Raw genomic sequence first — 27,140 nt, forward strand, 5'->3', positions numbered from 1 at the left:
TTCATTTATTTTGGATATCAAGGTTCCTTTTCCAATTTCCCAACATAAAATTATTTATCACATAATAGGCTTCTTTATGGTCTGTTAAACTATTGTTATTTGAAATTTTGGGGGGAATCAAAATAAAATATAAGAACTGCATTTAAACCAATTGCATTTAAAGCTCAAAACTTTTGAATTAACACTACAATAACAGGTCAACTTGTTAAACTTGGATTATTTTAGAAAAGTTTCATGTAGTTAAAACAGGTATGCTGAAGAGCAAATTTAAATGTGTTGCCACAATCTCACTGTTGTAGTACTTTGTGACACAATTTTCAGTTTGTTAAAAGAAAAAAAAAAAAGACATGGCATTTACTAAAGTTTAAACAAATTGATCATAAAACTCAAGAACTTCAAGCCCTTTACGCGTGTGCTACAGGAAGAAACACAACAAACAAGCAGTCAGCGTCACTTCCTGTGTTGCTGTGACACAGAAGAGACACTGAGAAACATGGACCCGTGTGTTTACTGATATTAGCTGTCTGACCCGTGACAGTTCAGCACCAGCCAATTAGAAAGGACGCACGGATGTTCATTTGCATTGATTAGCATTTCTCTATAACTGAAATGCAGAAGGAAAAAAAAACACCACTAGTATTTCATAAAGTCCATCTCAGTCTGTGTTAATGCAAACAGACTTGTAAAAAACAGCAGTGTTTGTGAAAGAACAACAGAATTTTCTTGACTTGTGTGACAGTCTTCTTAACATTGTCCAAATCTACTGCACAAAGGTCTTAGTTTAAGCAAAAGCAATTCAGGGGAAAAAAAAAAAAAACACCTGTGGGCATAAGAATTAAATTCAAAATCATTAAAAATACTTTAGTTTAAAACTCCCTAAACAATTTTTAAAAAGATAGCTACTTACCTTCCCAATATCTTTTCACTGATATGGAAAGTTAGAGGAAATTACAAAATTAACTCAAACTGCCAGAGGTTATCACTATGTTAGTTATAGAACCAAACCAAACCGAAACACATTCATTTACACACACACACACACACACACACACACACACACACACTCTCTCTCTCTCTCTCTGTCTCTCTCTCTCCCTGCCCTTTCAGGTCCTCTAAGGTTAGGTCGTTCTGTGAAGTTATAGATATCAGGGAGGTCTAGTTAAACACACACACACACACACACACACACACAAACAATCTATCTGAAATTCTTTAGCACAGAGCTGTATATGGCAAGTACTTTGTTTCTAACTTTTAAGCAAATCAGTAGGTACAGGGAGAAGTACTGAGAGTGCACCAAACCATTAGAAAAGGTCAAACCCGCTTCCAGGGGCTGCTTGCTTTTGTAGCAGGATCCTCAGTAACTGCTCCTTGATAACTTAGATGTCATTCACAGAAGCCACATTCCCAGCCATCCCAGAGGACCAAGCTGGCAAGCTTCCAGGGAACGTAACAAGGAAATAATGTTTAACGGTCACGTGTAGGGGTCCCTTACTTACTGTCCAATCAGCGAAGGCAGTGTGCTTTACGCACAAGAACCTAAATTCCTGATGTTTATTTCAGGGCCAGTTTTTTTGACTGATTCCTATAAAAGTCTCCGAAAGTCAGGAGACTCTAACACTGGAAAATTGTGCGGTGCTGCCGTCCAGAAAGTCACTAACTTGTTCATAGACACTTTAGTATTACACAAATACATCTCGACTCTGACCGTCAGATGTCAGAAACCTGAAGACGAGCTACAGATTACACTGTGATTTTTTGTTCTGCAAAATAAAAGAACTGACAAGGAACCAAACTTAGCAGAAAATTAGAAATGTGGATGAAGCTTTAAATGAACCAACATATTAAGACTATGTTAACACTAACATATATATAAACATCAAAAGATACATGTACAGAAATAAATGAAGAGTCTCAGTTTTATTTATCATAGAGTCAAAGATGGCAAAACCAAGAAGTCAGGAGTTTAATTCTGGGTTGGCCCCCCAGCTCTCATCACTATGGATATAATGTTCCAGACGACAATAAAGCCATCTCTACAGCAGCTCTATAACAAAGACAGGGAGGTCCAGTGCACTCGATATGCAGCTGAAGTTACCCTTGCTAAACAACCACAGCTCGGGACCAGAATAATGGTATTACCTGAACACCTGGGTCCTCGTCTTCTTCAGGAGGAGGAGATGATGGGGGTGTTTTGTCTAAGTCTGAATTCTCAGAACCTTCTGTTTTTCCCTTGTTGGCCTTTTTCTTCAAAGCACTTGCTTCTGAATCAGGTTTCTTATTACTAGAATTCAAAGTGGATCACTTAGTGTTCACTTTTTAACAAGGTTTTTCGTACGCCCCATGCCTTATATTTCCCACATCAATATCCCTAAAGTATCGATAACAACTGATAAATCAATGCATGTGGGCCATCGAGAGTTAAATAGTACTCTCAATTAAGTTTTTACAGCAAAACCCCATATTGATGACCTTCAGCAAATATCTGACCTAATGAAAAAGAAACTGCATGCAAAAACTCCTAATACCACACAGAATACATTTGTTCATCTAGACAATGCACGATCCCTGCCGATACACCAAGCCATAATGAAAAACTGGATTAAGAAATCATTTTGCTATCAACTTTTTAAGGTACCAGAAGATGGTTTTTAAAACTGTCAAGGAAAACTAGAACATAATGATCATTTCTTCTGTGTCTCTTGCAGATAGTTTTAAATACTCCTGTTTAAGTCCTTTTCTTGACCAGTACTACTAGGGGTCCTCTTTTATAACATTCAGATACATTTTTATCCAATTTATAATCTTTTAAAACATAACAAGATATGTAGCAATTCCTCTTCTACATAAATTTATTCAACGCTGTATTCTTAAGTAAAAATCAGCTTTATTTTGGTGCTAGACATTTTTTTCTTTTTTTTGAGGTAGTCACGATAGCCTTTTCTTCAAAAGCTGGGTCTCCAAAATACAAAAATATAGCAAAGTGACCCCAACAATTCAAGTGTGTGTTCCATAGTATGTTTCCATCAAATGTTAATAGGATTTGAATGTTACATAAGTCAAAAGACAAGAATGAACTGTAAGAAAAAAATTTTTTAAATTTAAGTTTACTATCACCTTTAGAACCTTTATTTGCCATTCTTTTAGAATGTACACTTGGTGCTGCCTTCCATACCAATTTCCAAAACCCAGCCCCAAGATTTTCTAATATTGATTATTACCATTTACTGTCCAACATTTCAAATAATCCAACCTCAGTAACAATTATTTTTACTATTTCAAGAAAGCCTAAAATTCTAATAAATTTGGAAAACAAAAGATACATTTCAAAAAGCTTTGAAAAGTTTATTTAAGTTTGTAAATTCCTAGGAAAGTATGCCATCAGAATGCATTAAACAGCATTTTTTTTCAATCCCCACAACTACAAAAGGAAAAGAGGCCAAGATACCAATATGCTTTTATTTAAGTAAAGCACGTCATGTAAAATGTTTCAAAAGTATATTTAATATAATCACACACCTAAAAGGCATTTTTGTAGTGAATAAATACAATATTTGATAATCATGAACTAGTCATTTTCAAACACTCAGAGCTTGTTTTTATTTTGTTCTGTTAATATTTGAGCCTACTAAATGGCCACATAAGGAAAAAACTTACGACAATTCAGATTATAGCAAGCAGCAGTTAGGTTTAAAGAGTTCTTTTTAATATACAAAAAAAAAAAAAAAAAAAAAAAGGAGTGTCCTAAAAACTTTAAGCCCCCAAAAATCCACGGAAAACATAATATTTTTTAAATTAAAAAGAAAAAAATCCATACAACAGTCCCTCATCCAACTGTCCTAGTGTTTACGCTACACATGGACAGAAGTCTCCCCTACTATGAGGCTCCATTTCCAGCATTTATTTCCGCTCTAACTGCCACAAATTATACAATACTACAGCTGAACGCTGGGCCCCTTTCCTTTCATCTGCACGCCAAGAGCAATCAGATTACCCTGGTAACCAGCGGTCACATGACCAGCACCTGCTCTTTTGGCTGGATGCCACTGACTAAAGCCATCTGCTTCCCTCAATCAGCTTTCAAACATTCTCAACACCTGCGCTGCAGTGTTTTGTGGTTTCTTTTATCAAATCAGTGCAAAACTGCTTCCAAAACTTTACATATTTCTCAAATTTGTTTAAATCAGAGGTAGGCCTGTCACGGAGTTGAACCACTGCCAGGTAAAGAAAGCTGGCAGCAGGTCCTTCCCCAGTGCCCTCTCCACACCACAGTGAAGGACACAATGTGATTTAGTGGGGTTCCTGCACCAGGGGTAAACTGTCCTACGGGAGAAAAAGGCTTACTGCCTCGGAGCCCGCCAGAGCCCAGGTCTGAGGAGACGTCAATCTGCTGGAGGAGAGAAATGCTAATGATGTTCCATCTGCCCTTCCCAAGGATGCGCTCTGCGGAACCTCCAAGACCGTGCAAAGTCGGACAGGACCTCTCCAAATGCTCGGACAAAATGCCTGTAGCCAAGGGAAGCAGCCACCCCAGCTCTGATGACTGGAGGATTTCTAAACTCAGTGGACCTTGAGCTATTCATGCTGCTCCGAGACATCTAAGCATTTCCTTGCTAACATCTTCTCATGACATCAATGTACAAGTCAAAAACACACCAAGTAGTCAAAAAAGCTACAGAGTCTTCAATGTTCACCCCAAGACATTACAATCAAAGACAACATCAAGTTATTTACATCAGATTGCCTTTGCCACTATTTTGCAATAAGTTCATTTGGATTTTCAACTGTTATATTAAAACTGCTTTGCCCCAAAAGAGCTAAAGCCAGAATTTTTTTTTTTTTTTTTTAGCCAATGAGGAGCACTGATTTCAGACAGCCCTCAGTTCAAGTTCCAACTCTGTCATTTATAACCTGTCTGTCTGTGACTCTGTATACATCATTTCATCTCCCTGAGTCTCAGTTTTCTCATCCATAAAATGAGGTTAGTAATTACATTTTGCTCCAAGATTCGACCTTTCCAAGCACCTGGCACACTCGACTGGGAGCTGTTCTCTGACTGCGGCTCAGACCCACAGGCGGAATCAACTGCGGAGACTTAGGGACAGGACCCTCTGCATCGTGACCACGTCACCCAGGCCACGTGAAGAGAAGGAACATCCTTTATCAACAGTCTCAACACCAGCTCAAAGGACAAACGAGCGGACCAGCCCAGAGGCCACTCGCCTCTATACCCCTGGCCACTGCTTTAGTTCAGATGCGTATCATGTCCCTCCCCGACCGTCACAACGGCCTCCCCGCCTCATCCCCGTCACCAGCCAGGGGCAGGGCCACCCGCCATCAGACTGCTGGCGAAAGGACACGTATCCCATGGCCACAGCCGCGACTCAAATCTGTAAGGTTCAAGGCTGGTCTTTCGTAATGTCAGAGCTAAAACACGGCCGTACACACATTCCTCTTCCAAGCTATAAGCTGGGAAGCCTGAACGCACGAAGAGGGCAGCCCTTCCGGTTGGGGAGAAGGAAGCGGTACTTATTCACAAGGACCACCCCTCAACCCGACACTACAAGGTCCAGGACGAGGCCACGGGCTGCCTGGCGCGAATCCAGAACCTCAAGGCGCCTCCAACAGCTGCAGGGCTGGCCGCGGCCCGACGCCCCGCCAGCGAGGACGGCCAGAAGAGCCAGCTGTGCGGGGTCCAGCCCTGACTGGCCTTGGCCCGGAGAAGCCCCGGCTGCCTCCACGCCTCCCCTGGACCGGCCCTGCCTGCCGCGTTCCCGAGCTCTGTGGCTCAGCCCTGCCGCCCGAACGTGCCCTGCGAACCCAGCTCCAGGCACCAGCAGAGCGGCCGGCTCACACGCAGACCCGACCGAATCATTCTGCCCAAAGCCCCAGCCCCACGTGTACTGACGTCTGAGATTCTCAGTGCGCAGTTTTTATAATCGGCAACATGAACTTTATTTTTCTCCTTTTCCCACACCCCGAACTCTCCACCCTCCACCCTGCAGATACACAGGACCGCTCCCAAAAGCATACGCACATCTCTCCTCCCTCCACTGCCCCTCGCGTACTCGTCTGCAAGGCTCAGCGGGACATCACTCAGTCAGAGAACCATTTTCTGGCCACCAAAGTCTGGATTAGTAAGACCTCACACTCTCTACAGGCCACGTGATGTACTCCACACAAGGGATGTTTAAAATACACAGTACTGGGTGGTAACATTACTGCAATGCAGTAAAACCAAAGCACCGGGTGTGAGTGTGTATATGTCTTTCTCCAACTATCCTGTTAGCTTAAGAAGGAAATGTCTCTTATTTATCTCTGTATTCCTTGTACCTGGCCAGGTACGCTACTTATAAACTTTAGCTGACCAATTAAACAGTACAAGTAACAGTGAAATCAACAAACACGTACACAGCCCTGACTATGTGCAGCTAAAGCGCTCTTCTCATTAACTCATTTACGAAAACCCCACGTAGATTCTATCTTTATGAAGCTCAGTAAAATGGGGCTAAACTACTACCAAAGTAGAGTGAAACCTAGCAAGTTTTCAAACCCCGTACATCTGTATACCTCCCCTCCGGACTGACAGAGTTCTTTCATTTCCTGACCCTTATCGCCCACCATGACTGGTGAGGCCAAGATGCGGGGCCACCCCCTCGTGAAGCTAGGCAGGCCCTTGTGCTCTTGGAAAGGGTTATATCTTTCTGGGGATGCTGCTGGCAGTTTGTAGGGCCACTGTCCCTCCACCAGCTTTACTTACATGTCACATTTCACCAAGAGAGGGAGGTCCCAGTGGTGGGCAGCGGGACATTCTCAGGGTCCATGGCTAAGTGACACTTAGGTCATCCTGCCAGACCGAGCTCTAAAGTTCTGTGGTTGCCTCCCCCAACCCCATGTGATCAAAACCTACACCACCCTGATGAGAACTCCAAGAAACAAGCGCTGGGTTCAGAGAGGAGGGATCCACATGGAGGGAATCATCCCTATGGAAGGACATATTCAGTGTATGGCTGTAAGAGTCCACAACGATGGGCCCAGTGGGGCTGGACACATAAATCCAAGCTAAGATAGAGCACGTAAATAATGAAGTCTTTTCGGTGAGAAACGAGTACAGGTTTTTTAAACACGACTTTATGCAAAGGGCTAGAACTTACTGGAAAGCCAGCTAGCTGCCCTGATTTATTACAGAGTGCAGTGAAACATGGATAAGCCTCGGCCTAAGGATCTGAGTCCTCAAAGGAAAGACAGTTTGAAAAGGAACCGTATCGTGGAACCAAACATGACGAGAGGAAGAGAGTCAGCTGGTGAAGCTGTCTGGACAGTGGCGGGCTGGGCAGAGTGGGGGAGCGAGGGGCTCTCCACCACACGGACCCTCAAGACAGGACACGTCAGTGATCAGCCTCCTCACACTGGGGAAAATCAACCTTGAGGCTCATGAGATTAAACAGGTCCGTGTTCAGGAAATCAAGCCACAGTGTCACACTACCATCTTTCAGGAGAGCAGAGAGTATTGAAACATATCCTTATATTTTACATACATAAAGACCTTTTAATAAAAAACGGAATGTCATGGATGAGAAGTGAGTGATGTTTGTGGCACAGGAAGTGTATGACTTGTCGTGATTCAGAAAGATCAAGTATGATAAAATACATGAGCCGCTAGGGTCGAGGTCTCAAGGCTGGTAGGAGAAAAGCGTCTGGCCTCTCAACTTCAGATTTTCCTCTAAGTTTTTAAACAATGAAAAAGAAAACTAAAAGATAAAGAGGCAAACTAAAAAAGCGACAAGATAAAGTACTAAAAGTTTAAAAAGATCAATGAAGGCAATATAAAATGTGATACATCATGAAGTTAAAACAACCCAACAAAATAAAATAAAAATGTTAAAGTCCTAAGACTAAAATTTTATTTAACAGCTAAACTGGGATGGGATAAAATGCAGGTGACAGAATAAACTAATGAAATAAGAGTCAAGACAAATTCCGCACGACAGACAAGAAACGCAGAAGTCAACACCTTCACATGAAGGCCCTTGGAGCTCCCTAGGCCAAGGGCCCAGCAGCGGTCAGCAGACGGTCCGAATGCTTGAGACTCCCTACAAGGCAACGCGGGGCAGAGAGCATCTGGGCAGGATCGGGGGACAGGAGCCCCCCTCTGCCCAGGCAGTCAGCCCTCGGGTGCTGAGCCGCCCCCCGACTCCTAAATGCCACCCACAAATTCTTCACCCTACGCTTCTGCTTGAGAAAGAGAAACAAGGAGAGCTGAGAAGTGGAAGAGAGAGGGGGTTAGGGGAGGGGGTTCTATTTTACTTCTGAACAACAAATTGCAAAGACAAGTTATCAATAGAGTTTTTAAGTTCTCTGCCTCAAAGACAAATAATTTAAATTGTTACCTTAAGTAGCTCTTACACGATCAAGTACTCCTGAAGTACATTAATTATGCTAAATTTCTAGGAAGGGAATAGCAAAGAAAGTTAGGAAAGATACAGAAACCTAACTTGCTTTCATTTAAAATGTGTATTTCAAACTCAACAGGCCTCGCCTTCACATCTTACAACCAAACTGTGCAAGGATAAGGAAACAGGGTCAAAGAGGTTACACGCTCAGCCCAGGAAGCAGCCGTCCCAGGACTGGGCCAGAACCTGCCCGGCTCCAGAGCCCCTGTCTCTGTCCTGGGACCGGCCTGAAGGTCTCACCTCCTCGTGGAGACGTACTGTGAGTCCAGCACTGGCCTGGCCTTTTGGGGGACCCTCCAGGCCTCGGAAACCTTCCCTGATGAACGTCTCTGTTACTCCGGCTTATCGCTGGGTAGCCTTCCAATAACATCAGAACCCTGTCCTGAGGAAAGCTCCAGTTGACCATTTTATAAAGAAGAATGTTTTTAAAAAATGAAAGAGGGCTTCCCTGGTGGCGCAGTGGTTGAGAATCTGCCTGCCAATGCAGGGGACACGGGTTCGAGCCCTGGGCTGGGAAGATCCCACATGCCACGGAGCAACTAGGCCCGTGAGCCACAACTACTGAGCCTGCGCGTCTGGAGCCTGTGCTCTGCAACAAGAGAGGCCGCGACAGTGAAAGGCCCGCGCACCGCAATGAAGAGTGGCCCCCGCTTGCCACAACTAGAGAAAGCCCTCGCACAGAAACGAAGACCCAACACAGCTAAAAATAAATAAATAAATAAATAAAAAATTTAAAAAAAAAAAAAAAAATGAAAGAGACAGTAGAAAGTTCTCCTGAAAGAGCTAAACCCATTTTTACTGTAGACTATATTGTAGATGGAAAAAAAAAAAAAAAATCACAAAGTCACGAATTATCATTGAAAATCTAAAGGTTATTGAGTTTTATGGACTGAATTAAGATCCGCCAGAAGTAAGATGGAAGCAAAGTCTGGTGAGCTGATGTCTTATCCGATCCCAGAAGCTCAACAAACATCAGCATTAGCCCCCCAGCTCTGCAGCACCGCCTGGCACTGCAACATGGCAGAAAGGATCGGGCAAATCAGACATCGCACGACCTGTGCAGAAAGCACGCCTTTCAGTGCCCTTTTACTATGGGATACGCTTCCAAGGGCCAAACAGCAGGGCCAATGCTTGGCTGTCTGTGCCAAGTCCTAAGATGCTAGCCTCATCCACGCCCAGCGTTCCCATGACCCAGGACGGGGACAGTGAGGGCAGCGTTAGCAGCCAGAACCCCACTCCCTGGATTCATAAGTATCTTCTCTGACCCACCAAGGTGGCCATGACCACCGGTGAGACGTGCAGCCGACCCTCGGTTCAATCAGGTGAGGTATGAGGTATGTAGGTGGAGAATCAGGCAGAGCAAATGGCAAGGCCTAAGAGGAGAAAACCTCAGCACCTACCCCAACAGAAGAAGCATGAAGTTACATTGTTCCTACAGGAATCAGGCTACACATAAAATTAGTAATCTAATGGAAGTTCAAGGGTGTTGCCTTTCTAAAATTAAGAGAGAGAGAGAGAACAGTGTCTTTTTTCTTTTTTTCGCCACAGCACTCGGCTCGTGGGATCTTAGTTCCCCGACTAGGGATCGAACCCGCGCCCCCTGCAGTGGAAGCGCGGAGTCTTAACCGCTGGACCGCCAGCGAAGTCCCACAGTGTCTTTTTTCTTAATTCGAACTCTCCAGCTCCCTGTTTAACATTCTAGAGCTCAGTCACACGGACGTCCACGGAAAGGTGGCTGAAGCAGAGGCCGGCCTCTCACATGACCGACGCTCTCGCGGTGGCTTTGCATCCAACACCCCACGGGGGGGGCTCTGCCTGGGCAGAAGACAACTAGCAAAAAGATCTTCCTGTACCCCGTGACAAGTTCTGCATCTGCACAGAACTTCATACTTTTCAAAAGCATATTCATACCCATAGACATTTTTAATGATAATTTAAAACATCAGCCTGTGACTCCTCCTGCTTTTTATCTTCTAACTCTGACATTCCCAACACATGTCCGACAGCAACACATGCTACACCCTAAAATTCCACTTAAGAAAGACTTCAAAGGAAGGCGTCTCCAGAAAAACGCCCCTGTAACATCCTCCTGCTGCCCAGGGCCTCCTCACCTCTCACCTCTCCTCTGATGGCTGCAGTAGGACCTACCTCACCTCTCCCGCGCAACCACAAGGCCAGCAGGCCGCCGCTCTGAAGTCCACTGCAGCTCCCTGCACGGGCAGGAACACATTCCCAGCAGGCCCACTGTGGCCCATTCCTGCATCCGGCACAGAGCGCGAGTCAGCAGAACTTGCTGTTAAGGGTCAGTCATGTTCGGCATCCGTCCCCCGCAAGCAAGTGTAAAGGGAATCACGGGCTATCAGAGACAGCAGAGTCTGAACTAAAAGCGGCTGACAGCTCCCTCCCTGCTCATCCTGATTTAAGACAAATCAGAGAGAGGAAGGGTCATAAGGTGGCCTGTCACTGGCCTTTTACATGTACAAGGAAGGCTCTGAGGTGGTTATCCTTCCTTTCTCGAAGGAAAGGAATCCCCACGGGGATTAAGAAGACCTCACGGCCCGGCGCCTTTGTCAAAGAGAAGGCAATCTTTGAAAGGGGAAGGGGGCGGCCCCTGGAAAGGGGGCCCCTGGTTGCACCCTTGGCCCGGAGCTTGGACGTAATGACCAGGAGTGGACAGGGCAGGCCAGTGGGCAGACGCGGGATGCTCACGGACACTTCTTCCTTGTTCCTCGCCAACACCTAAAGGGCTCAAAAGTCCTGTGTAACCGCATGCCAGAGAAACCTACACTCTCTTCTGCAGGTACAGTATCCAAAATACCTAATTCAGTCTGTTCAACTATCCAATGTCTTGCGTCAAAGCTAAGTCACGGCATGTGAATAAAAGAAAGAACAGGAAAATAGAAGAAGAAAAGCTGCTGGTTTAATTTACTTTATTACCTGATGGGGAGATATCTGACTATCTAGGTTTTCTGTACTTATTAGCAAAACAAGTTTAGCGGTTTGCTTTTGTGTCTGAGAAATTTTACATATATAAGAGCACATTATAAAATATGTATTAGTTACTCAAAATACACCACTATTGGGCTTGCTGGCTGAATAAAAATATTTCTCAGGTAAATGCTGCTACTCTTTTAGATCATAATTGAGAAAACAATATCTGAAAAGTTAACTAAATTTCTCAGAAGAAAGTAGCAACATAAATATTAATGACAGTGTGGTATGCAAAAAATACACTTTACGTGTTCTGGGTACTTTATATGTCTTTTAAAGTAAGAGTGGTATGTTTACTTTTCACAGTTTAAAAAAAAATATCTTCACTCTTAATTGAAAAGTAGCATTTTAGCTTCCTATTAACTTTAATACTGGGGGGTGGAGAGGGGGGCAAGAACCAGATGAGTTCCTAGAAACTGCATTAGAAGCAAATCTCCATGGCTTCATTTAAATGAAGCTTCAGTAGTCAAGTCACAACCTTTGGCCAAGTTCCCTTCTTTATGTACATTCAAAGAATCTTTATATAGCTAAATGGACCACTAAATCCTCCAAGAGTCATTCAAAGGAAGCACTTCCTCCAAATTCTCTCTCATTTCACAAGGCCCAAGCATACACAAACAGAAAACGCATTGAAGAGAAGACCACAAATCCTCATATTTCAGCTCCGTGAATCCTTCCATATGCAAAATGGCATCCTCTCCAGGCCACAACTGTCTCAGCCTTTATTTTCAATATTAACCGTCAGTATTTAAAAGCTATAAAGACACCTGGGGAAAGCACTAGACAGGTAGAAAAATGTATATTTAATGTAAAATGGGAAGAGGGGAAAAAGATATGGTCCTAATCAGAAAAGAGGCATGTGGTCCATTTTTTTCACCAAGATTTTAAATGTCTCTTTTTGGGGACTTCCCTGGTGGTGCAGTGGTTAAGAATTCGCCTGCCAATGCAGGGGACACAGGTTCGAGCCCTGGTCCAGGAAGATCCCACATGCCGCAGAGCAGCTAAACCCGTGCGCCACAACTACTGAGCCTGCGCTCTAGAGCCTGCGAGCCACAACTACTGAGCCTGCACTCTAGAGCCCGCAAGCCACAGCTACTGAAGCCCATGAGCCACAACTACTGAGCCCATGCACCACAACTACTGAAGCCCGTGAGCCTAGAGCCCGTGCTCCGCAACAAGAGAAGCCACCACAATGAGAAGCCTGCGCGCCGCCACGAAGAGTAGCCCCTGCTCGCCATAACTAGAGAAAGCCCGCACGCAGCAACGAAGACCCAACGCAGCCAAAACTAAGAAACAAACAAACAAATAAATAAATAAATGTCTCTTTCTGAAATGCTGACACCTTTTTCTGTTTCACTACCATTCTATATAACAGCTTCTGGGAAGATTCTTTAGGTTCTCCTGTATAGGCAAGACAGACCCAATTATATCTTGCTTGCCAAAAGGGCCAGTTTGCTGGGAATGGCCACAAATTCAAGCCTCAGTGGCTTTCAGGGATGGCAGGTAGTGAGAAGGACACCGTGAAGGCACACAAAGAAAATCAGCCCCACCAATGACAGCCACCTTTCTCATGTCATTTATGACTGTGAGTGTGTGAATGACACAAAACCAGCTCTCTCCTGTGTGGACATAATGCAGACCCCCAGTGGGTCACTGCCGTCACCAGCCGCTCAAAGGGCAGCACGTTTGTTAGGAGAATCTCACCAGTGATATGGCATAGAGGGCCAAACAAGAAAGATGTGAGTAGTTCTACAGTAAATGTTTCCTTCCATTTCTGTTTATCCCCTCTGTTTCAGCCCTCTGTAGGAGAATTATTTTCTGTATAAACAAATTCATCAAGTTAACTTATTCAAGGATGGAAATAACTGGTATCACGTAACGTTTTGCAAAACAAAATTGCCACTGCAGTATTCCAGCGCCTAAAGCAACCTGCTCTGGCAATTCAGCCCCAGCACTGACATAACCCAAATCTCCTATTACCTTCATCACTGCATATTCAATTTACATAATTATTCTGCTATGCTATTCAGAATTTACATGTAGCTGTGTGCAATCTACTTATCCTTGCTTCAGGGATGCTTTTTCCTTCCTAGACTTAGAGGAACAACGAGACCACAACTTGAGATACTCCATTCCCCTGACCACCTGAAACACTGTAGCTCAACAAAATAATGGGTTGGCTGGTTAATTCAATGACAATCTCTACTCAGTTACCATATTCTTGGACAGCCATCCCCATCTGAACATCAACGACAGGAAAACCTCTCAGGCATTGTCCTCACCACACTTCATCCTAAATCAGCAAGTGGCCCTCCAAGGTCAAGTCGCCCTCCAAGGTCAAGTCGCCAGGGCCAGCAGAGGTGCCGCAAATGCTCTCAGTGGCCCTCCTGGACGCACCCCCTTCCCACTTGCACTTCTCCATACTCTAAAGAAGGGTTCCCCTCAATTACTTTCACACCACTCGGGGAAAAACAACTGTCACCTACAGCAGCCATCAACTGAGACTACTAGTCAAAAGCAAAAAAAAAAAGAGAAAAATAGCACTAGACTTCCTCCTTAGGAGAAGATAATCACACGCCTTCCTCCTGCCAAAAGCGTGTGACTCCAGCGCAAAGCCATCACTCAGACTCAGCCTCACCGGCTGCTCACCCTGCACAGAGACTCACACCTCAGGCTGGGCAGCTGAGGGCACAGATGGGCCTGCACTGAAGGGTCTCTTACCGGGTAAAGGCACAGTCTGCACCTGCACCAAGGAGGCGGGGGGCCCAGGAACGACTGGATGTGATGTCCCAAGTTCCTAACACCTGTTTATGGTCATTAGGGAAATTTCAGTAAGTTTCATTGTTAAGCAGAGCAATTTAATATCTGCCCCAACATATCCTACAGGATGTAAGGGTGTGCTAAAGTACGTTTTTAAAGATAGGGTCAGGGCTTCCCTCGTGGCGCAGTGGTTGGGAATCCACCTGCCAACGCAGGGGACACGGGTTCGAGCCCCGGTCCGGGAAGATCCCACATGCCGCGGAGCAACTAAGCCCGTGCGCCACAACTACTGAGCCTGTGCTCCAGAGCCCATGAGCCACAACTACTGAAGCCCGCGTGCCTAGAGCCCGTGCTCCGCAGCAAGAGAAGCCACCGCAATGAGAAGCCTGCGCACCGCAACGAAGAGTAGCCCCCGCTCGCTGCAACTAGAGAAAAGCCCACGCGCAGCAACGAAGACCCAACGCAGCCAAAAATAAAAAAATAAATAAATTTATAAAAAAAGAAAAGAAAAGAAAAAAATAAAGATAGGGTCAGTCTGAGGTAGACTGAGAGCTTGAAAGAAGATATTTGGAAATTTATGACAAGTATCCAAGATACAGTGGGGTTTTTTAAATCAATTTTTACCACTTGGTAATAAATTCAAAAAATTAAGATAAAAACTTAAGACAGATGTATTTTGAGGCTACAGTTAGTTTTGGTGATGTATGTTCTGAGTTCCAGAAAACTTCTTTAGAACACACACTCTTACATTATATAAGTTTTTAAAAAAAAATACATTCTTTTAAGATTTTGCTTTGATTTCTTTCTCCTTAGGAGAAATAAAGCACATGCTTCCTCCTATCAAAAGCACAATACTCAGACTTAAGCAACTATGTATTTTTTAAAACCCCCTCATAAATCAGACTGAAAGTCTAACTGTCCTCTGGGCTCACATCCCTAAGACTTAACACAGTATCTACAAACATTAAGTCCTCAATAAAATATTGCTTAAGTAAATGAAAATAGAATTTATAATAAATTCTGAGGTTAGAAGAGTGTTCATAAGGAGAGAAACATAATGGCTTTCAATTAAGAGACCACATACTGAGGCATCAAAGAACACTATAAGTAAATGCAAAAATTAAGTTACCTGTAAGACTGAGTTATTGAATATACGGTGGTCCCTCAGTATCTGCAAGGAATTGGTTCTAGGACCCCGGCAAACACCCAAATCTGCGGATGCTCAAGTCCTTTGTGGAGGACCAAATGTAATTCAGTAATTTGGGCACCATAAAAAGTACTGGCGACAAAAGTTTTTTTAATGACTATGATTCAAACTTTCAAAACACTACAGAATAATGTATTGGGTTGTTTAGATACTTTTAGCGGGAAGTTGAAAATCCAAGCTTGTTCTCTCACTTTGCGGCATCTTTCTAGTTACAGAAACCACCCCTCTTTGTGTTACCTGCTCCTGACACACAAGAAAGCCCACAAGCCCAGGGCTGCCAGGCCAGCGAGCTCGCAAAGCCCGCGTGGAGCACGTCAGTCTCGGGGTGGAATGCCACGCGCCCTGCACAAGCGGGCATTCGCACGTGGCGGGAAGAGGAGAAGCGTGTTTTCTCCTGCGTCCGCAAACAGGTTCAGAGTAACCAAGTATGACCATACTTCCATCTGGAAACTATATTTTCTAACATGAGCCACATTCTGAAAAATAGATTCAGATGTTTGGAACTGGTTCAGAACGGTTGTAAGAAATGTTCGGTACAAATGAAAAAAATTAGTCTTCAATGTCTTCTCCTCTCAGCTTTTCTTACTGAATAAATATGCCTCCTGGGGGGTCAGAGAGTTGGTGGGGAAGTACGGAGGGGAAGTATGATGTGGCGGCGGCTATTTCCTAGGACCTAAAATTCATGCTATTCTCCAGTGCATATCTAATGCGTAACTGCTATTTGATTTCTCCCATGTTGCCCACTAGGATTTCAACGCTGCCCCTGGAAGGCTTACTCCGCCTGCCAAGTGGAGAGAATTCATTCTCCCGTTTCAACTTCTGGGAAGCAGGACTGAAAAGCCCAGTGAAATATATAGTGGCTCGCCTTGCTTCTATAATCCTTCTTACCCAGTTTGGCACTGTCGCTGAAAATAAGGTTGGTGGTCTAAGCTCACAAATGATTATGCTGGTAACTTGGTTCTATTTGTTAAATGACAGACTTTCACAAAAATACAAGAAAGTGATTTTAAAATAATAAACAATTTTTATCCAGTTACGTTTCTAAAAAATCTACCAACCAAATCAACAGTTCATAATAATTGAGTCCTAAATCTTAGAATGCATAAACACCTTAACTTTTCAGTTTGGGTATGAGAAAAAGCAGCTGAGCAATGAGGACAAATGTCAGAGTGTCCCACGCCCACCCCGTGTCCCCGCCCCCATTCCACAGGCTGTAACTGTTGTGCTTGTGTCTCTACTGTGTTTGGTGGTGGTTGTTTCTGCCCACAGCCTACCTTGACTTTTTGCTGGATTTGGGTTTTGGCGTGGCAGTTTTTGCTTTCTTTTCCTTTGGCTCTTTGGGAATCTTAGGGGCTTTCGGGGTCTTGGGTTCCTTGGGCTCTTTTTTCTCCTTGGGTTCTTTCGGTTCCTTGGGATCTTTTTTTGCCTTCGGCCTTTTCTTTTTCTTTTTCTCTTCTTGGGACCCATCTAGTGAGTTCCTGTTTAGTTCTTGGTTATCAACCCCACCGGGGAAGTCATCTTTACCAAAACTTTTACTGGGATCCTCTGCAACAATGTGGTTGTTTTTCTTTTTCTTCTTCTTTTGCTGAGGCTGCTGTTCTACTGACAGCAGGTAATCATCACTGTTCACTAGCTGAGCGTTCGGTCCACTAACCTGAGTCATATCCGGCACTGGTTTCTCTAGAAAGGGCTCCGATGGAGAATGCTAAGAGACACAAATAGGAATTGAAGTTAGTTTATCATTCTTCGTAGTGAAGAAAGGAACTGAAAGTTAGTGGCTGATACTTCTGAAACTTACACTACACTCAAGGTAGCAAACTTAACCAACTATGCATTTGTGAAACCTATCATTTTCTCTCATCCAGAAAAAAAATAGGTTTCTTCAACAGGAAAGCTTTTAAATAAATAAAGAGGGCAACTTAGTAATACAGTAAAAACTTCTGTTCAGGTGGAAGAAAATTTCTCATTCAGCTGAAGACACTTTCCATATTCTTAGCACCTATGTAGGAAATGGTGAAGGACAAAACAGCAGCAAAAGCTAAGACACAAAGATGGAATTCAAGTGGAATTTTCCCCATGCAGGAACAGGAACTCCAATTAATGATATATAATCAAGTCACTTTTAAAAAGAACAAGTCTACTGAGCATTGTAAGAATCAGATAGCATGAAAGTTTGAAATCCAAGTGTAAACACATAAATCTTATACAGTACAGGTCATTTCTGATTTAAATGACATTCAAATGTCAAATTAAAAGCACATATACAAGCTTAATGACTTTGGGTTGGTTAGATTTCTCAGACTGATAGAAAATGCAGACAGTGTTTTTCTTAAGTTATTAAAGCTTTACATTTCCAAATCTCACTGAGAGAGAGAGAGGAGAGAGAGAGAGAGAGAGAGAGAGAGAGAGAAAGCGCCCCCAAATAGTCAATTTGACATGCCTTGCAGGAGATTTTCAGCATCCACTAAGACCATACCCAGAAATGGTCTTAAATATGGTGGAGAATACCAACACCTGGGATGGGAGGTTGAGTGGTCATGATACACATCAGGGCAGGGGTAGGGGACCATCTGTCTCCATTGTAAACTATGACATCTAATGAGCCTTTACATTTCAACGCAATACTTGAAAATGTTATATCTGCAAATGTCACTCATTTTCTGCCTTTTTCCTATGCTTCTCCAGACACTAAATAGTAACTGTAATATAAACAGCAACAGCAATAACAGCCACAAGCGTGTACTAAACAGTCTTACCATGTGCTGGGCATGTGCTAAGTAAGCACTTTACGCCCGGACACCATTCGATCCCCATGCCAGCCCAGAAAGCTCCATGTAGACACAGGCTTGCTAAGATGAAGAACGCACCCAAGGAGTTACAGATGCAAGTGACAGAAGTGAGATCTGCACCCCTCACACATGACCCCAAAAGAGGAGCCACAGGAAAGCCCAGGTCCAGGTCTGCCGAGGAGCCCAGGAGCTGCTACTCGCCACCCACAAAGGGCTACAAATCAGATTCCAATACAACTCACATCTACTGAGCATCTATTTCATGTTATACACTAAGCAAGGTGCTTTCAGGAGTTTGTGCACCTGAACCTAACACCAAAATGTGATAATTTACCCCCATTTTTCAGAAAAGAAGTAAAATTTGAGGAGGCCATGTGGCTACCCAAGGCCACACCGTAGGGGACAGAGTTGACATCTGAATCCAGGTTTCCTAAATCCAGTGCTCTTCTGACTCTGTCCGGCTCCTAAAACCTCACACACAGGCATCCTCCTAGGAAAGGTGCCGCAGGCTTCACTTTATTTCCAAAGTGTTCAGTGACCCAAAGAAACATTTAAAAAAAGAAATCACTGCCAGAATAGAAACTGGTTTTCCTGTTCCCAACAAAACCTACTATGGTTACTGAAGAAACCTACATTCAGTTCTCCATCTGCACTAGTGTAAAAGAATGAGCCCAGAACCGTGAGGTGAGAGAGAAAATTCTAGTCCGGGCCCTGCCGTGAGCTTTATAATCTGGGGAGAATCATTTCACTTCTTCTCCATCTGCAAAATGAAGCGTTTGGTTTAGATGATTTCCAAAGTCTCTTCCAAAATGCTACGGTATGAGAAAATCTTAAAATACACATTGCCCTTTCTTGGTCAGAGCTGAGAGAGAAAGGCGCTGAAGGAGAGTAAGGACAGACAGGAGGACAGAGAAGCCAGGGCAGAAGAGTGAGAATGAACGCACAGATGCAGTGTCCTTCCGGAGACGACACAACCGACCAGACCCCGAGAAAAGCCACGCACCTGCCCCCGGTTCTTCCCTCACGAACACGCTCAACAAACATCAGCCAAGGAGCTCTCCAAATGATCATTTGCTGAGAATTAATGGGATCTGATTTAACGGTTTTACTATACCTAAGTTGCTGAAGTAGAATTAATTGTTACATATTATTTCCTAATGTAAGTAAAAAGGAAAAAGCCAGATCTTTTCATAAGAGACACAGAGATCAAACTTATTTGGGACAAGCTATTTCTCAGGAAATGGAAGAAAAAACATTTCCTAGAAAGGGAAGGGAAGAGGAAAGTCTACCAGTGAACAGTGCTTACAGCTTAGAACGGTGAATTAATTCCAGGTATGTGTACCTTTCCTTTTTTTTTTTTATTTTTTTGAATTTTATTTTATTTATTTTTTTATACAGCAGGTTCTTATTAGTTGTCTGTTTTATACATATCAGCGTATACATGTCAATCCCAATCTCCCAATTCATCCCACCACCACCGCCCCCCTACTTTCCCCCCTTGGTGTCCATACGTTTGTTCTCTACATCTGTGTCTCTATTTCTGCCCTGCAAACCGGTTCATCTGTACCATTTTTCTGTATGTGTACCTTTCTTTAATCTGCATGGCATTAACTCCGGTAACCAAATGCCAGCTTCTGATGAGAGATACCTGGTCCACGTTTGTGAATCAGAAAAAGCGTGTAACACATGATACCAGACGACTGAAAATTTATCTGCACTTGAGCATACAAATCATTTTGGATGCTCCTTTCAGTAATACATGAAGCCATAAATTAGTATCCCTTAAAAATTTAATCTTCCATAAGAAGGAAAAAAATGTAAAGACCAAATACAAAAAAGATATTAGTCCTGTTTGATATGCGGCAGAATTATGTTTTGGTACAGTTTGAAATAGGGTGGAAAGGTGCTCGGAAATATTATAGTGTTTACCAGGCCCACATCTCCTTAAATCTTTTAGAGAAAAGCTGTTTTTGTAAACATTTAACAAAGAACAGATGGCCTGCCTTAATCATGTGGGGAAAAAACCTGGAGCTCACAGTAATACCCTGACAAAGTCTCCCAGGCCCGCCGTTCCCCTCCCAACCCCCCGCGCATGGTACAGTCTTCTCTAATGCTATTTAATTTTACAGCGGACATTTTCCCATCAATTCCCACTGCCTGACAGGTAATCAATGCCATTAACATCTGATATCACCATATAGGGCATTCCTCAAACCTCTCATTTACGAGGGCAAAGGCAGAGAATGTTAGATACCAAAGGTATTTTTAAATACACCCTTTAGGACTTCCTGCTTGACATATTTGCTATCATAATTCCATATGCCTTTTGGAGCATTATGGAATATATAAGGACTGTGCGTGGACTTTTGAAACTGAAACAGAATGACGGATAGTTGAACAATAAATTAAAACGATCCAAGGTGTGTGTTGTCCAAAAGATTACCATAAACTAAATAGAGTCGTTTTTAGCCTTAACTTCACTTTTTGTAACATATAAATTAGACAAACACATAAACAAGTTGCCTCATATAAAACAGCAGAGTAGACAGGATGTAAATTTAACCAAAGGAGAGGGGCCGGGGAGGCGAAGCCAACCCCTCCATTACCTTTAAGCAAACATGACCCAAAACGCTCAGGAGCCTTCGTCAGAACAACATAAAAACAATGTGTAAGAAGACACTTTTCACCCATCTCCACTGTGTTTTCCCTCCAACATTAACCAGCATTTTCTGACTTTAAAGGCTATCTTATTTAACCATATTTTGTCTTAATTATAGTCTTGAAGCCTCAACCTGCTTTCAAGGTCAAGCACCATGAATGAGCAAATAGTGTGCCATGTCTCCAGTATGGACAATCCTGCAAACCAACACCATTCTGTAATATGGGACGTCTCTGGGCAAACATTCTACTTACTGGGTGACACGAACACATCTAAAATCAAAGCACTACTTTATAATAAGGAAAAGATACTACCAACTGGATGAGAGTAACATGGCACTTCCAGGAGACATGCCCCGCCCCACAAATCAGGCTGAAGGGAGACAGGCACTTGCGAGCTCAGAGAAACGCAGATTCTGGGGGAGAAGCGGCAGGCCAACTAAGACCCACGAGACAACAAGTACAAGCTTAAAACGCTATACTAGGATTTAAGTGGCTTGTAAAAATACAAATATTAAGTAGTCATTTAAGACTGAAAAGTACAATTCAGTTTTTGGGGGGTTTTTAAAAATCACTTTGGAGACACATTCCTACTACCGGCCTTCTTCACTTCTATTTACTTTTCCGATATCCCACAGGTTCTCAATCCCTCTGCACTGTTCTCAAAAGGCATTCCAATATGAACCCTGAAGCTCAATCTCCAGCCAAAGGAGTGTACCGGGGTTCAAAAGAGCATTTAGCAAATGTTCAGTAAGTCCCACTGAGATTTTCACATCTTCTTCTTGTCAATGACACTGATAAAAAGAAGAGCACTCAGTAATACTTGGTGTCCAATTCATTTATTCATCCAACAAACAGTTGAGGACGTAACAGTAAACCAAGCAGCCCTGGTACCTGCCAGGGGAGAACAGAGCACCTAACCCAGGCTGCTGCCAAGGAGGGTTCTTGGAAAAAAGGCAGCCAGGCTGGGACTGAAGGGGAGACACATGCTGGCCAGGGGCTCCTTCCTCAATGGACCAGCCCAAGCAACAAACCACGTCCAGGATGGGGTGACAGAAGGCACAAAAATGCGTCACAATCAGCTTTTAAAACCTTCTTTGTGGGGAGGAGATCAGATATTAGTTTGAATGGTCAACTGAAATAATTTTTAACCTTGATTCTTTGATACAAAATAATACGTACAGAAATAATCTTAAGAATCAAGGATTAGAATATTTTCTGCTTGACTAAATTTGGTATCAGAGTCAGGGCCTCAAGTTCAAGCCTTTCATATATCAGTTAAGTTTTATTCAGCTCATTTTTAAAGACAATTTCCCGGAAAAAAAATATTGAGTGAATACCTTTATGGACACAAACACAAAGATGAACAACATCACGCTTGTTGGTCATATGACTTGAGAAGGCAGAAAGTACAGAACAACATTTTCTAAGTTTAGGATTTTAAGAGGTGTTCCAAGAAAAGAAGACTCAGGTCATGGGAGTTTTGAGAATTCTGGGTTAAACAAAGTTAAGCATTTTTCTTTACTGTAAAACTCTACAAGCCCTTACTACACTCTGAGGGGGAACAGGACACAGTGTGCCATACAGGAAAAAGATATTCTTTTCCCAAGAATATCTTGAATAAAAATGCCCTTCAAAATACACTCTGGATTATACTGATACAGTTAATCCATCACCTCTGTGGCAGGGATGTGAGAGTGTGAGCGAGAACAAGAGAGACAGCACGCGCCAGTCTCAAAGCAGTGCTTATCAAATGTTTCAAAAGATAGTATATGACTCTACGAATAAATACAATTTTATATAAATGCACTGAAACAGCTTACTCAATTATGCTCAGATGTAGGAATAAAACAGGAATATTAGGATAATCATATAATCGTCTGACTTGTACAATTTCCATTATAATATATATGCAGTGAAGATAATTACTAAGTTAAATAAAATGAATTTTGAAATATAATAACTTATCTTAGTGTTTCCCTCAGAAGAATCATTACATTTTAGAATTGAAAAAAAAATTTTTAATTACTGTGAAGTATCTCATCTAAAAATCATCTGAAGGCATTTTTGAACCTTTGGTTTTCTGCTTACATTCTGTCCTTAGAATACATCTGCCATATGCACAGAATCTTTAACAGCTACAAATTAACGTGAGCCACTGTGACAGCATCTACACTATAAATGCATTTTGAATCACTAGAGTCCAAAATAACGAGAATACTGAACCAACTGGTCGTGTTAAATTTAATGTTAAATAGCTTCCCATCACATATTGAATACTGACCACCTTCCAGTCTTCAGGGTGGAACTACGCCACAGGAAGGGTCCCATGGCCTCTGCAACGTGTGACACACTATGCTGTGGTGTTTCTAAGGTCAGCTGGACCAGAACAGCCCAGCGGCGCGGCTCCAGCAAAGCAAACCTCCTTCCTAAGCGTCGGAGAAGCTCTAAGCGGCGCGGACTCCCTCTCAGTGGAGGAGAAGAGGGCTTCTGGCCACCGTTCCTCACTCTCGCCACCGCCCACTGTGTCTGTACCACCAGGCTCAGGAGGTGCTGGCCCAAGGGTGCGGCTCTGTGGCCACCATGCCAGTTGGGTAACAGGTCAATTCTACTTCTCAGAAAAAGCACCAGGCCAAGTAACAGGCTTGCATTTAAAAACCATGCAGTGAAATAACGTTTGTCTGACACACACACACACACACACACACACACACACACCAAGGGCATAGAATTGAAGTGACATTAAAGTTCTGAAGTTTGTTTTTTGTTTTCTTGATGTTTCTCCACAAGGGCCTGGGAAAACTAGCTTAATTGTTTGGACAAGAGTTGAATGAATGTTGTTTTAACATGTGTTAGTTTTCCAAAAAGTGTATGCGGGTCATCAGACCACGCCCCTGATCTTGAGAATCTCCCATCCCACAGTACTTTTAATAGGAGGAAGGCAAACCGCAGAGGGGCCGAGAAGAGCATCACTCCTCTGGGCAGTGGAGAAACAAAAACCAGCACAAACTCGACACAATTCAAAGCCACTCGCTGGAACGCTGAGTAACTTCCTAGGCTTCCTGGACCACACACAGGGGAGCAGGCCCTGAAGGCAGCAGGACCACCCACCCATAAAGATGACACCCATTCTCCTCCAACAGCAGCCCCCCAAGGAGAAACAGGGTCTGCAACTGTGGCATCATGGTGCCTCTGGCTTACACTAAGCAAACCAAACTCTGAGCCCACTAGGGGAATCTGAGACACAGCCATACTTTCACCCTCTTGCTCTGAATGTCTTGGTTCCTAAAGGCGGTAAATCATCAAGTGGTGTCTTTTACCAGACACTGCCTGCTAGAAGTAAAAACAGAAGAGATAATGTATGTGCTCAGGGTCCTTAGCAAAGTCAACTGTATTGTCCCTCCTGTCTCTCATTTTTTCTTCCTTCACCACGGTGCATATGGTGCCCTACCCGTAATAGGCTCCACTCCACAAATAGCAGGGAATGAGGGTCTAGAGAACCAATCCCAGTTCGCGGGCATTTCTCTTCCTTATTTCAAGTTATCTCTAAGGTCCATACTGTTCTCAAAGGAGTGTCTGGAGGCTGGACTTTGGCAGCAGATACCCAGAGGTGAAGCCACCCAGCTTACCAGGGATAAAACTCCGCAAAACACAAGACAGCAGGGCTTCTGGGCTGGTCGACATGTTTTACATAAATAGATCCTATTCAAGGCACTAAGGACAAAGACCAAATTTACATACTAAAAATCATTTAGTTCAATTCAATCTTTTTTTTTTTTTTTTTTAACCGTACACTTCCATTGTTTTTAGCTATCACTGGTGTACCTAAATTGTAAGTTTGATCCTCAAGTCAGAAAGGTGAACTGTATGGGGTTTGGCTCTGGAGAAGCAATTTATTCCAAGTTTGCACTGGTCTAAAAAAGGTCAATGTTAAAGGTAACTTATTATAAAGCAGAAACTAACACACCATTGTAAAGCAATTACACTCCAATAAAGATGTTAAAAAAAATAAATAAATAAAAATAAAGGTAACTTACGATGCTATTCCTATGAATTTAAAAAGTCAAACCTCAATAGACTGAAAGGAAAATGTGCCTTTTTACCTAACATTGAACAATCCCAAGGGTCTGTGTAGAAATGGGAATAGAACAATCTTTCAGGGGAAAAGAAAATCCATTTATAAAGAGCTTGGCGATAAAGCTAATTTACACTCGGCAAGTTCTCCAGGGTTCAGAGCCTTTGAGTATAGCAAATCTAGTTGGCAATAAATGCTTAATGATGGACTACTTTGGTCCTATAAAAAAAAACTCATTCACATCTTGTAGGAGGCCGAATTCTAAGGTGACCCCATGACCTCCGCATCCTGGCCGTGGAGGCACCTGTGCTGCAAGCCAGTGGAACGTGGCAAAGCTGAGAGGGTCTCGCAGGTGTGATTAAAGGGCCCAAGTCAGTTGGTTCTGAGTTACTCAAAGGGGAGATTACCGTGGGTGGGCGTGACTTAATCAGGGGGCTTGTGAAGAGGGTGTGGGCCCCCCTTGAGGGCCAGACACTCCCTGTTGCCTGCTAAGAGGAAGCCCCCATGGTCAGGAGCCAAGGGCAGCCTCCAGGGGTCAAGGGCAGCCCCAGGCAACAGCCAGCGCAAGCTGAGGCCCCGAGTCTCACAGCCGCCGGGGATGAATTCTGCCCACAACCTCAGTGGACCCGGAAGCCGATCGTTGCCCAGCCAAGGCTCCAGATGTGAATGCAGTCCCGACACCTGCCTGTAGCCTGGAGAGACCCCAGGCAGGAGGATCCAGCTCAGCTGTGCTCAAATCCTGACTCCGGGATGTGAGGGATAAGAAGGCAATATTGTTTTAAGCCACGAAATCTGTGGCAATTCGTTATGCAGCAATAACAATGCATACCTTAAAATCCTCTGCCACTCAAAAAGGGATTTTTTTCAGTCTTTTTTTTCCATCCAGGATCCCCCTTCCATGCTAGACATGTCTCTGTCCGCAGGAGGACAGACAGCACAGCAGGACTTCCTTATCCCTTTGCCATGCTGCTCTGCTGAGGGCCACACTGAGCCCTTCTGTGCCAGGCACTGTTCCAGGCTCACAAAGAGGTTACGCATTTGTCCGACGTCACAGAAAGCTGGTTGTAAGAGTCAGGATTCAACCCAGGCCACCTGTCTGGAGAGCCCACGTCTTAGCTGTTACACGGCTCACCCATTCCTGCCGCAGTGTCTTCAAACAGGAGGAAGATGTGATGACACCGAGAGCTGGGTGCAAGGTAACAGCTGGACAGAGGTGGGACCCTCTCCGACAGGAAGAACCCGGATGACATAAAGGGTGTAGCTGTTACAGGCAGGCTGGAGCCTGACACTGTGAGACAGTTAACTAGCATTGAAACCATCACAGGCAGAAGATTTTAAAAGAAAATCGCTTCCTTTCAGTAAAAAAGAAAGGAAGGAAGGAAGGAAGGAAGGGAGGGAGGGAGGAAGGAAGGAAGGGACGAACAAGAAAAGGAAAAGAAACTGCACTACAAACAACATCAAAGGCCCCTGATGTGTATTTTAACGGAAAATTTATTGCACCTTAGAAACAGTCAGTTTAACACTTAAAGGGGATTGTGTCCCCATGACTCCTTCCAGCTGGAATTACACATGAAACAGAAGATACCAAAGCAATTAAGTATTTTATAAACACTGCTGAGGGGTCAAAAAGAGGGAGGTTCATTCACTGACTAATAACGCAGCAATAAACAAACAGCAATGTTACGCAACTGAGAAAATTATTATAATTGAATCTACACAGCTGGGCAAGAATAGAAGCCTGGTTATGTATATCAGCTCACAAATGCTTTGTGTGGGTAGGTTTTAGTTTTAGAACTGGTTCAGATTTGAGACCCTTTAACAGTCAGATTTCTTTTCTCTCAACCGAATACAATTCCACAATTACAACTGCAGAAGAGAACACTTAATGAACTGCCCCCCTCCCGCAATTACTTGCTATTATTTGTACTACGGAGAAAAAAGTGTGTACAGAGCGGTGAGGAGGTGAAACTTCCTTGCGATGCACTCATTTCAGATCTCTTCCGGAGACATTTTATCGTGTTTGTGCACGGTGATATGAATAATGAATGACAATGACTGGGGCACATACTGGAGGAAAAGCCCAGAACAAAGTTGCTTTTCACATTTTAACATTCAGCTCCCACTGTGTTCTTGGAGTTTCCTTCCCACCTTGATATTTTCCCCTTTGCAGTAGATAGGCAGAGAAACACCGCCAATTACCACATTTA

General features: G+C 43.5%; 1 protein-coding gene and 1 long non-coding RNA gene across 4 annotated transcripts in view; both read right to left on the bottom strand.

Annotated features, from left to right (window-relative positions):
* The window catches only part of CHD7 (chromodomain helicase DNA binding protein 7), a 179,452-nt gene that overhangs the window by 63,269 nt on the left and 89,043 nt on the right, over window positions 1–27,140 (bottom strand). For all 3 annotated transcript variants that reach the window (XM_082363034.1, XM_082363033.1, XM_082363032.1), the window contains exons 3-4: window positions 16,686–17,116; window positions 2,143–2,284 (exon numbers count right to left, since the gene is read on the bottom strand). In XM_082363034.1, coding sequence (XP_082219160.1) covers window positions 2,143–2,284; window positions 16,686–17,116 — 573 coding nt within the window. The remainder of the gene's footprint in view (window positions 1–2,142; window positions 2,285–16,685; window positions 17,117–27,140) is intronic.
* On the bottom strand, window positions 2,900–16,665 carry LOC309614537. Its single transcript, XR_014236246.1, has 2 exons — window positions 9,214–16,665; window positions 2,900–8,896 (listed from the first exon to the last, which is right to left on the bottom strand). It is a non-coding gene; the product is annotated as an uncharacterized lncRNA (long non-coding RNA).

The sequence above is a fragment of the Balaenoptera borealis genome (assembly GCF_965194805.1).
Source record: "Balaenoptera borealis genome assembly, chromosome: 17".
In the NCBI taxonomy this organism is placed as follows: domain Eukaryota; kingdom Metazoa; phylum Chordata; class Mammalia; order Artiodactyla; family Balaenopteridae; genus Balaenoptera; species Balaenoptera borealis.